Consider the following 18152-nt stretch of genomic DNA (forward strand, 5'->3'; position numbering starts at 1 on the left):
ATGCTCGGTTCAAGATTAGTATATCATATTCTCAAGCTTAGAGAGCCAAATGTTATGCCTTGGAATTGTTGAGGGGGTCGCCAGAAGCATCGTTTGCCCAACTGCCGGCTTATTGTCATAATTTAAAGCTGAAAAATACTGGGTCGGTAACTCATATCAAACAGATAGAGATGGACGCTTTGAGTTGTTGTTTATCGCCATTGGTGCTGCGGTTAGTAAATCAATATATTCTGTTGACTCATTTCTGTTAGTTACATGCATTTAAAATTTAAATGATTATATTTCTTGTGTATATTATTTTGTAGATTCGTTCGTTTATTACTTGCATGCGCCCAGTTATTATAGTTGACGGAGCACATTTGAAAGGTCGATACCTTGGAGTAAACTTATTAGCAGTAGCCATGGATGCTAACAATGGGATATTGCCAATAGCTTACGGGGTTGGCAAATCTGAAACCTCCGATTCATGGACATGGTTTATGGGGCATCTTAGGGATTACATAGGTCCTATTAGCAATCTGACAATCATATCCGATAGGGCAAACTCAATTGACAATGCTGTTAGAAGGTGTTTCCCAGATGCTTTTCATGGACTTTGTGGTGTTCATTTGTATAGAAATCTAAAATCAAGGTCTGCTGGTATAAAAAAGCACAAATGGACATACTGGAAGGCTGTAAAGGCTTATCGGGAAGTGGATTTCAATAAGCATATAAACTGTTTAAGACGTGTTTTGCCTCAGTGTGCTCAAACAATAGAAGATGTCGGGTTTGAAAGATTGTCAAGAGTACATCAACTTGGAGCAAGATATGGTTTCATGACGTCTAATAGTGCAGAATCAATTAACGCTCTAAGTCGTCATTCCCGGAAATTACCCATTACTATGTTAATGGAGTTTTTTCGAGCCTCTATTCAACAGTGGTACTACAAGAAAAGAAACCATGCAGGTATTATTTCTTTGAATTTACAGGAACATTGGGATATATTTTACTAAGTATTATTTATTTAAATTTACAGGAACATTGGAACATCGTGTTACACCATGGACTGAAAAAAAGATAACGAAACGTGTTGTGAAGTCAACGTCATGGAGAGTTGAACCATGTTCAAACACTTTGTTTGAAGTACTGGATAATAACTTAAATGGGCTTGTCGATCTAAATGCAAGGACGTGTAGTTGTAGAAATGGCAAACATCTGGTTATCCATGCGGCCATGTATAAAAGTTGCTCTTCATCTAAACCAAGATGATTCAAGCACATACGCTATGGATTGCTACACTACAGAAGTATATCGACAGACTTATGCCGAGATTGTCTACCCTATTTCACATCCTTCTGAGTGGGACATACCAGATGACTTACAAACAGTTTTGCCACCAACCATGGACAGAAGGCTACCTGGCCGACCAAAAAGTCACGATCGTATACCGTCTAAGGGTGAAGAGAAGAAGAGATCGACATGTAGTCGGTGCAAGGAAAGTGGTCATACAAGGTTGACATGTGGATCACCAGTGCCATCACAATCATCTTTTCCTCTACCAAAATATGGATCATCATCAAAATCCAAAGCTCATATGGTGTCAAGAAAAAGGCAATCAAAATCGCAATCATCTTTAAAATCCCAATCACAACTGGCTTCACCTTTTGGGTCTGTTAACTTAGGTGATTTTAAATGCAAACGTTGTATTATGTAGATTTTGTGTGAATTGTTAACATTTTCAGTTAGGCATGTATTAGTAACTTGAGTTTGAAAATTGCTATGATCTGTTCCAGTTGTTATCACTTAATAGGCAATCATCTTAATGTCCATCGCAACGCGGAAATTACTATCGCAATGCGAAATGAAAATCGCAACGAGAGAATCGCAATGCGAAATGAAAATCGCAACGAGGGAATCGCAATGCGAAATGAAAATCGCAACGCGAATTTAATTTCGCGTTGCGATTTTCATTTTCGCGTTGCGATTCTCTCGTTGCGATTTTCATTTCGCATTGCGATAGTACTTTTTGCCTTCAACATAATGCATATTGAAATCAACAAAATCAACCATTACATTTCAATCAATTAAACAAGCACAATAAGAATTATGTTAACATCAATTAAACAAATCAACTTTTACAAATCACCTTTTACAAATCAATTAAACAATAAAAAATAAGCAATAATTATTAGAGAAAATAACACTTCTACTATTGAATCAACTTTTGCAGCCATACATCATTTTCACGCAGCTCACTTCTGAGATAACCTGCATAAACCAAACATTTGCTCAAACAACACTTTCTACACATCTAAAACCTACAAACAACAAATTATTGAATTCTAGGTACTTAACCAAACATTTTCAAACCACAAGCCTATAAACATACCAATTGTTTATGGACATTTTTATAACGCGGATGCAGGTAGGCAGCGTCTCGTATATATCGATCTAGCCATATAATGTCGAAACCACAAGCCTACTGCAGCTCTATCTATATCGGTGGGAGGTAGATACTTTATACTTCCTGTGATCAAACGGTCCAACGCCAAGCATACGAGAGGACCACAATCCCCTCTGGGTCCTTTCGTTTGTTGTGGTGCGGTCTCGTCTCTGCTAACTGTAATATTGAGCTTCTTTGGCTTCTTGTTTCCAGAACGAGTCCAATAATTTATCGCATCCAAGTATTTAGCCAAATAAGAGCTCCATCCCTTAATAATATCTCTTAAATCAGCCAATGATATGTAATTTATCATGCTGTTATATACTATTGCCTTAAGGGATGGGATCTGAAGCTCGACGAGAAGCCAATGGTTACGTTCCAAAACAGGGATAAACACCTACAATCATAAGTAATAATTCATTCATTTGCGCACTTATTTATGAATACCTTTAAACTCAATCTAAAATAAACACTAACCTTATCGACCTCCCACCATGCAGGATAAAGTTTAGCTTGTCCATTGCCCAACGCAAATGATTCATCTCGTTGATTCTTCAAGTGAACTGCGTTAAAAGCCGTCGGCATTATTGTATACCGTGTATTTCTTTTATTTTCCTTAAGTTTCCTAATTATTAGTAGACGTGACACCCACGCATCGATATGCTGTTTACAAAAAAATACATATATTAGTGAATTACATTAATTTTTAAACAAATTAATCAAATGAAAATATAAGAAAATATAAGACTTACCCCTCCATCGAAATAGCCATTGTCTTCGACCCCTAATAATACGCCCCACCAAGACCGATCAAGCAACAAATAGATATCATCATTGAGCTTGCATATGTCAGTGAAACACCCCTGGCTTCGCTCGTGTAGATAAAAATCAACTGCGGTCTTAGCCCAAAGGGTGTTATCCAGAATTGTGTCCGGTAGTTGTTTCCTCTCCTCTTCAGATACCGGTATGGTACTGGCCGGTAACTCATACGAGAGCCAACTTGAATCCATCATGTCCGGCACGTCAGAGGGTTTCTCAAGAATCCTACATATGACGCCATGTGAATCGGGCTCTTGAATGGTGGGAGGGACCTCTTCAACGATGACAGTGGCCTCTTGAACGGTGGGAGGGGACTCTCGAGGAATGATAGGGGCCTCTCAACGATAGGAGTGGACTCTTGATGGATGATAGGCGAGTCGGGCTTCTTCTTGCGGTGTCTTCGCACTATTGGGGTATACGGAGACTTAATAGCACGTGCACGCCGTCTGATGCGTGAACTCTGTCGTGCAAGAAAAACCCGACGTAAAGCATCCACCTTATCGGTCCGCTAAATAAAAATACAAATATCAGTAAATAAACAGACATGATATTTAAACAGTGAAAACAAAGATAAATATATTTCAAACTTTCAACCACAAGACAAAACAAAGACAAATACTAACTTCACAGTGTTAAAGTAAAAAGTTTAGTAGTTTTGGCAGCAACCGAATAAATTTACCAAGCAATCTAAGTGAAATGGTTAATTTAAGTGAAATTACGAGTAAATTTATCATCAAGTTAAATATGGAAAATCTTAAACTTACCTCGTTGCGTAGAGTATGAACCTCATTCTGCAACGATACTACCATCTCACGTAGAGCGGCAACCTTACCACGTAAAGTAGACACCTCCACACGCCATGCACCATCGTTATCGCGTAGAGTACCGATCTCCTCACGCAAGGCATTGACCTCATCACGTAACTCCCTTGACTCATCCCGTGGAGGTGGAGAACAGGGAGATAGAAGTCGTGGCATCTTTGTCGGTCGCCTATCATGAGGTGATGGTGGAGAAGAGACTCGATGATGTGACGGGATAGGTGATGGCTCTCGTTGTAGAGGTGTATAGTCGGGTCGATCAGGTGATGGCTCTGGGTGAGGTGATGGCTCTCGAAGTGGAGGAAGTGGAGGCTGCTCATCATTCGTGCCATCAAAAAAACGCTGACTAGCTTGCCACCAATCAGTGGCAAGCTCAGCCTCCGTGGGTGTCAGTCTCATTAATGGAGTGTTGGCCTCCTAATAATATAAAAACTAAAACAAAGTTAAACGTCTACTATTAATAACTTGTTTATATAGATAGTATTTGTGTTAACTTACATTATTTATTGTCGCATATGGTATTAAGTCTTCCCAATCCAACATACGTTTCCTCTTCCAGGAAATAGCCCTAGGAATATCATCTGAGGATTTTAATGCATATGTCCGCATGCTGGGGAAAGCCTCGAATATCCAAATCTACAAACAATATAATAACAAACATTAGTAATTGTTAAATAATTAATTATAATTTTGAAAACATTATATAGAAATTCTTACCTTAAAGGCCCAAACAAAGCCTGACAAAGTGTATTTCGACCCATCGCCCCGCAAACTTTTGCGGTCATCAAAGGCAGACGACAACTTAGTCCAGGTAGCTTTCCATATATACGAACCCCACGGAAACAGATTCCATGCATTTAGGTCCTCTACCAATAATATTAGCTCCTGAGGAATAGGTTGTCTGGCCTCTCTGCCTAGAAAGCCGGCATACAAAAGTAGTAGAAGGCATACTCGGACAACATCGACGTCATTCATCCGAGTAAAACCATCTTTCTTATTAAACAATTTCTTCATGTCGTCGACGTGTAAGTTCGGCTTCTCTATTGACTCATCAGGAAAAACCCTGGATAACCATGATGGGCGGGTGATATGACGAGTGTACGGCCTACATCATCGTGTCCGAATCGTAGACCAGTGATTAAGCAGAACTCCTTCCGCCCAAAACAAGTATACGCCGGTGGAAAATGAAACCATATCTCTTCCTCACCACGTTGTATACTGTCAGGTAGATCGCTAGTCATGGTCTGAAGCCACAAATGGGTCAAACTAGCATCTCCACCGGATGATGTACTCTCAGCCATGGCCCGAAGCAGGTTTCTTCAAACAATTTTCTTTGTGCAGGTGAAAGCTTCGAAGCAATTGTAGTGGCTAGGCTAACTTTATTCCTTAATGTCAATGAAGCCGAAAAAAATTTCTACAAAAAAACAATAAACATACCAAGTTAGATATACCAAAAATTACACTGTCAAGATATACCAAAAACAAAACAATAAACATAGTAGTTTATTCTTGAAACTAAAATTTGCAACACTGTTTTGTCTTTTGGTTGAAATGAAAATCGCAACGAGATAATGAGAATTGCAACGCGGAAATGACTATCGCAATGAGAGAATCGCAACGCGAAATGACTATCGCGACGAGAGAATCGCAACGCGAAATGAAAATCGCAACGCGAAATGAAAATCGCAATGCGATTTTGGTTTCGCGTTGCGATTTTTATTTCGCGTTGCGATAGTTATTTCCGCTTTGCGATTTTCATTCTCGAAACTATTCTTCTTCTGCATTACTTCAACCAAAGACAAACAAAGACAAATACTAACTTCACAGGCTAAACAGTTTAGCAGTATTGGCAGCAATCGAATGAATTTAATAAGAAATCTAAGTGAAATGGTTAATCTATTATTGAAATTACCAGTAAACTTATCATCAATCTCAATATGAAAAACCTAAAATAATGCAAAAATTTCAAAATAAAAAAAAAAAAAACTAACCCTCGGAGGTTGATTTTCCATTTCTGAATGATTGTGAGGGATTTTTGACTGTGAATGGTTGTGAGGGATTTCGCCGGCGATGGGGACGGAAATCTTCGGAGATGGGGACGGATTTCGCCGTAGAGAGTGAAAGATGGAGATGGGACTGAGTGTTGTGTGTTTGGGTTTGAGGTTATGAGTTGCGTGCGATTACTGTGGACGGTTCATTTTCCGATTTATTAAGAAAAAATACGTGTTTGGAATTTGAAAAAAAAAATACGCGTTAATACGAATGGCGCTAAGTAAATCGCGTTGCGAAAGTCAGTATCGCGTTGCGAAAGTAAGTATCTCGTTGCGATTTTTTATTATCGCATTGCGATAGTCAGTATCGCATTGCGATTTTCCCAATTCGCGTTGCGATTTACTTATTCGCATTGCGAATTTCCCAATTCGCGTTGCGATTTACTTATTCGCATTGCGAATTGGGAAAATCGCAACGATACTGTAGACCATCGCAACGCGATTTTCAACTATCGCATTGCGAAAATGCAACGCGTATTTGCGATAATGGAGATCGCGTTGCGAATTAGCGATCGCATTGCGATTTTGTTGGTCATTTTGGCAAATCCGGAAAAAGTTGGTTAAAATCGTATATTATATGGGATTTTTGGTCACTGAGGTTATTTTCTCTTTTAAAATTTGGAAGTTGGAAAGAAAATAACCAAACATTGTATTTGGTGTTAATTAAGTGATGGGATGGCAGAAAATGATCATCCCGCTCAGTTGGTAGAGCACAAGGTTTTTAACTTTGAGATCGTGGAATCAAGTCCTACGGAAGGTATTTTATAATTCGGAGATCTCTTACGGAAACTGCTCTCAACCTGGTGTTGGGGCAGTCTACTATCTTACCTCCCCCTTACCCCATACATATGAAAAAAAAGGGAATGGGTCATGACTCTTGGGTTATTGGATAATTGAGTAATGGGCTTATGAAATGTAATCGGCTTTGCAATCTGTTACAACAAGGAGTCTTTTATTGCCATTTAGTCCAACAAGTTCAAATCTTGATTAATTTATCGGGCTAAATTATATCTTTATAATTACTAAATTAATTTTATAAATCTTTAATAATTGAAAAAATCAAAATAATATTGTTTTAATATTTAGTTAAATAATTTGATTTTTGATGATCTAATCCCTAGTTCTTTTGTTTCTTTAATTACTTTCATTATAAGTCTATTTCTTCTGTCCAATTTAAACCAAATATTCTTAAACCATAGTAAAATACTTATGTAGCTTCAATATCTCTTTTTGACAACAAATTTTCTGTTTTTGTAATCTAATCCCTCAACTTTATATGATTTTTTTTATTTCTTCCGTTCCTCTTTCATCTTAAGTTCATGTTTGACTAAATTTAAACCACATATTCATCTCTTAAAATATTATTGTAACTTTAGTTTTCCTTGCCGCAACAAATTGCCCTTTTTAAAATATTAGTGTCTTAATTTTGTATTTTATTTTATTTAGTCCTTCGACGGTAACTATTTGCAAATTAATTATTTCTTTCATCAATTTTTCGACTTCTTTTATACTCCCTTCAATACTTCATAATTAAAATATTTTCTTTTAGAAAAATAACGTTATAAATATATAATATACTCTAAGTTGAATTTCATAAATTTATCTCGAATTAAAAATCAAATAAAATTTGCATGATACGATGATACTTGTAAATTGGACTAACTCAGTTTTTTTTATTTGGTTTGAATATGCATTGTTAACCTTTATGTTTGTGTGTGTATATATATATATATATATTGCTACCAAAACCCACTATGTTTGTGTGCATTTCCTTGACAATTATTCTATGCATGAATCTTGTGACTAGGACTCCACTTCAAAACAACAATTGACCAGTCCATATAATACAACTCTAAATTATCCGATTGCTTAATTAGTTATCAATATCTCATACTAATCTTGTTTAATATCTAACTAAACCTCTTTCTCTTTTTGTAAAACCTAAGCCACAGATTCCCTTCCATGGAGCCTACCATTCCATATAGTCCCATATGGTGACTATGGCCCCATGGTTGATGGCTCCTTTTACATTATCAAATGATTTGGGGTCTAATTGCAGGCCGTCCATTTTGAACTACTTCATCCTCCACCCACCTACGAACCCCGCAGATCAACCAACTTGTCTATCCTTTTGATTTTTAATTTTCTTTTGATGAATCACGCTTGTATTTGATTTTTTAATTGATTAATTCAGATTAAATATTATATAGGCTCATATAATAAATACTCTCTCAATTCAATTGTTTCATTCACAATATTAAAATTTAAATCTATGATTTTGTTTAAAGGACTTAGTGATTTATCCCACCAAATTAACTGGTCGTTGATATAATAATTTTAATTAGTGAAATGAGACATTAAATCTCTTAAGTAATATATATGGTTATATCAAAACTTTTTACATAAAAATAATAAATACTAACCCTTGTTTCAACTTATTCTTATCTCCTTCATTTTTGTTGTTTTCTTTTTAATTATTGAAAGCAGTTTGTTCTCAACTAATATAAAAGATTTAGATTCAATTTCACCGTATCCGGTCTTTGACGACAAAGTTTGAACATAAGATTAAAATAGTGATATATCTATTAAATATCTTTAAATTTTAAAATATTATATCAATTTACTCATGAACTTAAATATTAAATATCAACCCAAATTCAATATAAAATATATTTAAAACACATAATTCAAATTTTAAATCATCATTTTAGTCTTCTTTATTGGCCACATACCTAACTGTACATCCTTTCCGATTCGTTGTTTAATGGTTTCTTTGGTCAAAGCTCAAAACTTTAAAAACTTAAAAATGCCAAAAGTTATTTCTCACGTGTGATACAGTGGTAAGCAGAATTTAAGTTTCCATTGTTTTTGGGCCACCCTTTGAATCTTCTTCTCTGAAATCCTTCCCATATTTCCAGCTTCTCAATAATCTCTGCATTTCTCAAGAGATTATGCTATGGAAATTAATAACAAAATCCCACTTTCTGCATTTTTTGTTTCATTGATCTTTCTCCTGTGTTCTTTAGCTCAATTTTGCTATTCAGCTGACACTATCACACAAGGACAAACGGTAGCCGATGGTGTCACGTTGACGTCGGAGGACGAGACTTTCGAACTGGGATTCTTCAGTCCAGAAAACTCAACATTCAGATTTTTCGGGATCTGGTACAAGATTGATGTGAAAGCAGTTGTCTGGGTTGCTAACAGAAACAGTCCAATATCCGACAGGAATGGTGTTTTCAGAATCGGTGTTGATGGTAACCTTGTTGTTTTAAACGGAAACAACAGTTTGGTCTGGTCGTCGAATGTTACAGGTTTATCAAACAACACTGCTGTAATTCTAAGAGACACAGGCAATCTTGTTCTATCAAACAATGAAAGCATCGGTGATACCAGTAGGGCTCATTGGCAGAGCTTCGACGAGCCAACCGATACATTCCTGCCCGGTATGCGAGTACCGGTGAATTCCGTGATTGGAGAGTTTCGTGTTTTCCGATCGTGGAAATCACCGAGTGATCCTTCACTCGGAAACTACACCATGGGTGTTGATTCAAGCGGAGGACCACAGATTATAATATGGGATCGTATGGCGAGGCGTTGGCGAAGTGGACAGTGGAATTCAGTGATTTTTACAGGTATTCCCAACATGAGTAACCTTGCTAGTTTCTTGTACGGGTTCAAGCTTTCTCAGCCTGATGAAATAGGACACAATATTTCACGTATGATCCGTCGAACCCTTCTGATTTGTTGCGGTTTCGGCTGAGTTGGGACGGAAGGGAAGAGCAGTTGAGGTGGGATGACGATGGGAAAACATGGACGATGCTGCAAACACAGCCTGACCCTGCTAACGTATGTGACCTTTATAATCATTGTGGGAATCACGCTGTATGTGACAACTTGAAATCTCCGAAATGCAGTTGTTTAGACGGGTTTAGGCCAAGCGTTCCGAATCAGTGGAGTCGAGGGAATTGGTCGGGAGGTTGTGAACGGAGAGTCCAACTGCAGTGCCAGAGGAATAATGGTACTAATACTACCGCAAGGCAAGATGGTGAACCGGATGGATTTAAGGGAACAAGGCGTGTGAAGTTACCTGATTCATCGAGCTTGTTGTTGTCTGCGATGAACATGGATGCTTGTAAGTCAAGTTGCTTGGGGAATTGTTCGTGTACTGCCTATGCGTTTGTTTCTGGAATCGGATGCATGATATGGGGAGGAGACTTGGTTGATCTTCATCGTTTCGACCAAGCCGGAACTTTACAGTTCTTCTACCGCGTCCATAATTCCGAATTAGGTACGCTGCATCCATGATTTCGAATAGTTTCTCTTTAGGCTTCTAGTGAACTGCATCATATTAGTTGACTAAATAGCTGAAATAGTTCATTTTTATATAAACTCTTCCGCATTCCACTGCATAATTCGACATAAGACATCTTGTACGAACTTCCCTGATAGATTAACACCGTTCTTTTTCTCTTCAATCGTAGAAGGAGGTCGGAAGTTATCTGACACCGGAATAATTATAATCTCTGTGTTGGGGGCATGCCTCGTGGTGGTATCTATATGGTTACTATGGAGACACAAGAAGAAAGTTAAACGTTTGCCAGTAGTTTCATCGGTCCCATGTTGCAAGGAGGATGTAGCAGTTTTTAACGAGTCCAAGAACAAGGATTTTTCGGCAGATCTATCGGGACCAACCGACATACTTCTCGATGGGAGTCAAGTTAATGGACCGGAGCTAACAATTGTTACCTTTGGTAGCGTGGCAGCTGCAACAAAGAACTTCAGTGAAGCAAACAAGCTTGGGAAGGGTGGTTTTGGTACTGTATACAAGGTGAATTTCTTTAGCTAATTACAGAATTCTAATGTGTAATGTTATAATTAGCTATTGGATTGACGGAAATATTGTTTACCGTTTACGTTTATCGACAGGGAGAGCTGCCTGGAGGCCAAGAAATTGCGGTAAAGAGGCTTTCGGGAACATCGGGCCAAGGGCTAGAGGAGTTTAAGAATGAGATTATCTTGATTGCTAAACTGCAACATAGGAATCTTGTTAGACTATTAGGCTGCTCCTTTGAAGGGAAGAAAATGTTGATTTATGAGTACTTGCCTAACAAAAGCTTGGACTACTTTCTTTTTGGTATGTTCTGCATTATGATCAGAATTGTATTAGTTTTTGTACTGAAACTTGTAATTTACTGATAAACTTTCATGGCAGATGAATCCAAGCGAGCATTGCTCGATTGGGGAACCCGGTTCAGCATTATCGAAGGCATTGCAAGAGGACTACTTTACCTCCATCGAGATTCGAGACTTAGAATCATTCATAGAGACTTGAAAGCCAGCAACATTTTGTTGGATGCAGAGATGAATCCGAAGATTTCAGATTTTGGCATGGCCAGGATCTTCGGGGTAACCAGAATGAAGCAAATACGGTTCGAGTAGTCGGAACATAGTAAGCAAAAACGCTACATGTTTGTACATGTTATGTTACAAACAATGCCAATAGCTTGAAAGAACTAATCCTTTGGCCTTCTGATCTTAAAATTGCTGTGGATATATGTCCCCTGAATATGCAATGGAAGGACTATTTTCGGTCAAGTCCGATGTGTACAGTTTTGGAGTATTGTTGCTAGAAATCATTAGCGGCCGGCGAAATACTAGCTTCCGTTCATCTGATTACACGAGTCTTATCGCATATGTAAGTACAAATGCGAGCACCATTTACATCTAAGCAATCGGATTTCATTACCGAATTCCGCAATACTAATATCGATTTTTTTATTGAACTTGATTTTTCAAGGCGTGGAGTCTTTGGAACGAAGATAAAGCAATGGAGCTCGTCGATCCTTCAATTCGGGATTCATGTTTGACGAACGAAGCATTGAGATGCATACACATAGGGTTGTTGTCTGTGCAGGACTCGGCGATGCAGAGACCGACGATGGCCGCCGTGGTGTTGATGCTGGAGAGCGAAGCCCCGATGCCGCCGATGCCGAAACAGCCCACTTATACCTCCATGAGAAGCTTGGTAAATGCAGATTATAGTATGGATGTTCATGAAACTGCTTCTGCATCATCCAAAGATATCACAGTGACAATTATAGATGGAAGATAGGTTTTTTATTTGTTTTGTTCATTTGCATGGTTTTGATATGTTGATAAATTATACACATTCTTTACAGTATTCGAAAGGATATACAAACTTCAATGAGATTGAATTGTAATTATGATTTTTTTTCCGTTTCAATTAGAATTTAGTCCTCATACTTTACAAAACAGAAAAAATAGTCCAATTGTTGGTAGACATATGACATTGGCCCCTCTTTTATGCTTAAAATAGTCCAATTGTAGTTATGGTAAGTATGATATCAAGTTACTAGTTTATTATATCAATGATTATAGAAAAATATTTTAATTATGTGTTTAGTTTGTGAAATTTATAATAATTTTAAATATTTTTTTAATAAAATTAACGAATCTATTTATATAAAAAAATGATTAAATTATATGAATTAGATCGATATTAGATATTTATATATAAAAAGAATTTGGACTTTCATATAGTTGACTTTAAATGGCAACCACTTGTAACGCAGTAACGTAGGGTTCGGGAGGGAGCCCTTACTGCCGTTACTCACAAATTACCTTCTTCTCCACTAAACTTTATCTTTCTCTCTCTGCTCAATTGAGAAAACAAAGTTCCTTCCTTTCTCTCTCTCTCTCCACAGCTTCCAAAAACCTCATAAACCCTCGTTTTTTTCTCGAAACTCTAAGAAGGAAAGACGTGTCTTTTAACCGAGTTGGAAACGAGATGGCAACTCAGTTCCCTGACGATTTCAAGTGTCCAATATCTCTTGAGATAATGTCCGACCCGGTTATCCTTCCATCGGGTCACACCTTCGACCGAGTATCAATCCAACGGTGGCTAGAGGCTGGTCATCGGACTTGTCCGATTACCAAACTTCCCTTGCCTGAACACCCTTGTCTCATCCCGAACCATGCCCTTCGCTCCTTAATTTCCAACTATACCCTCGTCGATCCGTCAAAGTCACAGCCTTGCCCTCAGCCTCAAACCCTCGTTTCTGCTCTGACCTCTCCTTCATCCCCTCTGGAAACCAAGCTTAACTTGCTCACACAGCTCGCTAGACTCACCAAACATGACTCGGCACTTCGCCGTAAGCTAACCGAGTGGGGAGCAACCCCTGCGGTTCTCAGGTGCGTCGACTCGGATGATTCGAATTTACAGGAAAAGGCGCTCTCTTTACTCCTTAATCTCAGCCTAGACGATGATAACAAAGTGGGTTTAGTCGCCGAAGGCGCGATTAACCGGGTCGTCAAGGTCTTGCGTCTCGGGTCACCCGATTGCAGAGCGATAGCAGCAACGAGTATAACGAGTTTAGCCGTTGTGGAAGTCAATAAAGCAACGATTGGGGCGTACCCGGATGCGATTCAGGCATTGGTTTGGCTTCTGATTTCAGGGAAAGGAAGGGAAAAGAAAGAGGCAGCAACTGCTCTCTATGCAATTTGTTCATTTGCTGTTAACAGAAGGAGAGCTATCGATTGCGGGGTTGTGCCGATACTGATCGGATTATTGGATTCTGGCTTGGAAAGGGCAATTGAAGTGTTGGGAGTATTGGTGAAATGTAAAGAAGGGAGAGAGGAGATGATGAAGGTTAATGGGTGTGTTAAGGTTTTGGTTCAAGTTTTAAGGAATGGGAGTTCTAGGGGAATTCAATACGGATTGTTTACATTGAATTGTTTGTGTAATTGTTGCGAAAGGCTTTGTTTCGAAGCGATGAACGAAGGGGTTTTGGAGATTTGCATGGGGTTAATAGAGGAAGAGAACGAGAAGACAAGGCGATACACTTCGAGTTTGGTTCAGACACTGAGAGACAATCATGCTATCGGATGAATCGAAAAAACTTTTGGTGCTGGGTGAGTTGTTGTTGTTGTTCAGTTCACAGTTTGATTGTACAATAGGAAACACAGATTAGATTTTTGTATCCATGTATATCTGAAATAAAGGGGGAAAACATGGTTGAACAGGAGGTTTTGTTGGTTCTCCCTCACAAATTTTTGTTACTTCAGTCATAATTGTCTATTGATATAGAAATTTTCTTATTGATTCATGCATGTCTGCCTTGTTTCCGATCTCCTGCCGATTCCGAAACTTAACAAGGAATTGGAAACTACACTAAAAGCATGGAACTTTAGCAATTGGTATACTTTGATAAGCTGCCGTAGTGTTTATTTGCCAATTTGCAGGTTGCAACCATTTGAATGAGACTTGATACATTTTTCACCTGTCTGCTAATGTCTGATGTTGGTTACCTAATATGCATGCCTAAGTGGTCCATCACGATTTCTTGTTAAGCATATGAAGAAAAGCATATCTTGCCTTGATTTAGACTTCAGAGTGCATAAATAGAAACGGATTATTATAGGAACAAACTAGGAATGCTGAGTGAGCAAAACTTAGTAATATTTTTAGATAGACTGATCCCATTGGTATGGTGTTAGTCTTTCTGCCTATCTATATATGAAGCTTGTTTGTTCGAGCAGCTTGGTACCGTCTTCAAGGGTACACGGTAGCTTTGTTTGTTTATACCACACGTTCTAACGTGGCCGGGTTATTGTCAAATCTTCCATCGGCTGCTCGAACAAATCGGCTTCTCATATGAATATGCAGAGAGACTATGATTACACCAATTGGATATGGCTCTATGGTAACTTGGTCAGGTTCGTGTCTAGTGAAAGAAGCAAAGTTTGTGCATTTACTTTTTGCAATCCATATTTTACTATATCTTTTTTCGTTGAATCTTTATATTATTATAAAAAAGAGAAGTGGCCTTTGTCGGTCCAATCCAACAAGCAGTACATTTATGTTTAATATTCATTCTTTTTCTGTTATTTGATGGCGACATAGCGCCCCAAAGAAACAAACAAAATCATGCAACAAAGTGAGTTTTGCCTTGCGTAAAGGCAGCACTAGAGAGGGCGCAAATCCTGGTTGCTTGTTTTCCCTTTTTGGCTTAATCAACAGTTAAATGTTAAAATTATATATGTCACGTCACACGCCTTTTTAGGAGTGCTATCTCCACTTTGTCTTTGTTCTACGTTGTACATGATCTTGAATGAATTGAAGGACCTGATTGAAAAAAAGAAATTTATATGAATTTTATCTAAAAGAGAATATATGTTATCTGTGAACACAAGTTAAGTGACAAAATGCGTGTATCAGTCTTGTATTTAATCATTCATTAAGTATGTATTAAAAGATTATATTTAAAAATTTAAAAAAAAATCAAATTATTTATTAAAAGTCAAAATAACATTACTTTAATTTTTAATTATTTGGGCTTCACAAATTCAAATTCGACCCAAAATTTAATTTCATCTCTTGTCATTCGGTTGGTATTTTGGGCCTAATAAGTAACCGATGATCAAGCAGTGGCTTGTATTTATAATTTAGCCTTTAGGCCTTGGAAGAAGTGTTTTAGGGTTGAAGTTGGAATCCTCTCACCGAAAGCCTTACTCCCGATTCATAGGCCTACAAATCTTTTACTTGTTCGATTGAATAATAAGTGAAATGACATTATTAAATATTTGGTTCGGTTGATATTAATCTCGGGATGGTGGTTCCTTGAATAGTCCTATCTCTTATTAAAATGTAACTTTTAGTTGATTAAACTATATAATAATTCGTTTTCAATATTTAATAACTCAATCATGAAGCTGTGTGGATTGAAACCTAATCTTGAATCATAAGGAAACACTGAAGTTATGGGCCTGGAAAAGAAGAGAAAGATTGAGCAGATAAAAAGAAATAGTAAAGAATGGGCAAAAGATAAAGTGGGTTAGGGGCAGCTAATGTTTTTAATCATCTATAACGTGCATTATGGAATTTGGGGTACATCAGCTCCACAAAAGGTGTACTTAAACATCATCTCTTTTGATCGTGGAGGCACTTTTATGCCATGGGTATACATTTTAGAAAAAAAATATTAAAATTATAAAATTTAAGGAGTATTAGATTAGATCATAAAATTTAAGGGTATTGATTATAGAAATTAAAATTATAAAAGATATGATCATTGTTCAACACCTGCCCTATCCATCCCATACCAACCACCCAAAAGCAAGCTGAATTATAGTCATGATTATGGAGCAGAAGGTTGTAGCAAGCTCTTAGACGTTTGGTTTCCCTCTCCCGCACTGCAAGCAAATGCTAACAGTTGGGTTATGATGAAATAGGGAAGGGCCATCCTCTGCAAAAAAATAAAATAACATGTGGATCAAAGCAATAAAGCCATATGTCCCATACTCTATTATAGACAAATTACACTGATGAAAGGACTTGATTGATATATTATTAATATTTCATGGATTCAATCAGAACATTTAAATTTTAAAATCAATTTATAATCCGAACCTTGGGATATTTGAAGAAATTAACCCTTTTAATTTTTATATATACTTACTATTAAGGCATCTATGAGTATCTCCCCCAATAAACCATGGAACTTCATTACAAGGGGATTATGGGAGTTTTCTAAATTTGAAACCGGTCGTCTGAAGACACATTTTAATCAAAAGAAGTGCAAAACAAGTGAAATACAATGATGAAGCTCACCGGCCCCAACAAAAAAGGAACAAAGAGGACATGCAAAGTAGAGCAATGTAGAAGAATGGAAGACAAGCAAATAACAACAACATTAATGCTAAAGTACTTGTAATTATGGGATATTGCAATAATGGGTATTAGGCGTATACACATGCGTAAACTGGATGAAAATTGAAGGCGTGAGTAGGGATGGACACGGGGATATGCTGATTTTTTTTACTGTTTTGATCTCGACTTAAAAATTAATAATTTTATTCTATTTCAATCTCAACTCATCTCAGTATTTTATTCGTCATTAATTCACCTAGAGTTTTGGAGTAACAATTTATCTCTAATATCGGAAGATTGAACTTTTTAAAATTTTCATTTAACAAGATAAGAAGATAATTGGAATATATAGAATAGAGATTTCATATCTTAGACTCGACTTTACATTGACCTTGACTATGTTGCGGAAGACGGCTATCGGATAGAGTAAATCGCAACTGATAATTTGAGAAAATAAAAATGAAGATAAAAAGAGACACAAAATTTACGTAGAAAACCCCTAAATAATATAGGGTAAAAACCACGGGCAACGGTAGAAGAATTTCACTATGAGAAAATAGGAATTACAACCTCTCTCGATCTACCAAGGAAAAAACAATGATAATTCTCTCTTGATAAAAAGAGAAAACAACTCTCAAGAAACTCTCTAAATTCTCTCTAGTATTGGAAGAAGCTAGAATGCTTTGGGATGGTTTTGAAGCTAAATGAGTTAGGGTATTTATAGTTGAAACTTAAGGACTAATTTGTAAATACCCTAATTACAATGAATAAATTTGGTAATTTACCCTTTACCAAATTCAACAAATCATCTACTTTTTGACAAATTCTATTAGGTGGATTTTGCTTTCAATTTTCGGTGCCTACCCTTTGAATTTTCAACAATCTCTCACTTGAAGATTTGATTGAAATAACCATATCTTCACACCATTCTTTCTACCTTGTACCTTCATGTTGCTTACGTCTCTGACATATCACACGAGGATCGACACCAAGTAAATTTATTAGCGTTGATCGCCTTTGTCATGAAATCTGCTATGTTGTCTTTGGTATGGATCTTCTGCATATCCACTGTTCCTTCTTCCACCTTTTCACGAATGAAGTGGTACTGAACTCGTATGTGTTTTGTCCTTGAATGAAATGTTGGATTCCTTGCTAAATGCAAGGCACTTTGGCTGTCACAAAAAAGAGAAACATGCTCTTGATTGTGTCCAAGCTCCTCCAATAACATCTTCAACCAAATTGCTTCTTTACTGGCTTGTGTAGCTGCTATATATTCTGCCTCTGTTGTGGATGTAGCCACAACTGACTGCTTTTTTTAAACCCAGCTTACAACTCCACCAGCAACTTTGAACACATATCATGTAGTAGAT

At 37.4% G+C, this 18152-nt stretch overlaps 1 protein-coding gene and 1 pseudogene across 1 annotated transcript; both read left to right on the forward strand.

The window, feature by feature from the left end:
• Positions 1-9041: 9041 nt before the first annotated feature.
• LOC120190923 lies at positions 9042-12358 on the forward strand (annotated as a pseudogene).
• Positions 12359-12757: 399 nt separating this feature from the next.
• Positions 12758-14032, forward strand: LOC120190930 (U-box domain-containing protein 8-like). Its single transcript, XM_039193946.1, has one exon. The coding sequence runs from the start codon at positions 12922-12924 to the stop codon at positions 14020-14022; it is 1101 nt and encodes a 366-aa protein (XP_039049877.1). The 5' UTR covers positions 12758-12921; the 3' UTR covers positions 14023-14032.
• The last annotated feature ends 4120 nt before the right edge of the window (positions 14033-18152 follow it).

Source organism: Hibiscus syriacus, unplaced genomic scaffold (genome assembly GCF_006381635.1).
Source record: "Hibiscus syriacus cultivar Baekdansim isolate YM2019G1 unplaced genomic scaffold, ASM638163v2 tig00004111_pilon, whole genome shotgun sequence".
NCBI lineage: Eukaryota > Viridiplantae > Streptophyta > Magnoliopsida > Malvales > Malvaceae > Hibiscus > Hibiscus syriacus.

Excerpts from the sequence above, each read along its gene's own strand:
- LOC120190930 (XM_039193946.1), top strand. The coding sequence starts at position 12,922 with ATGGCAACTCAGTTCCCTGACGATTTCAAGTGTCCAATATCTCTTGAG.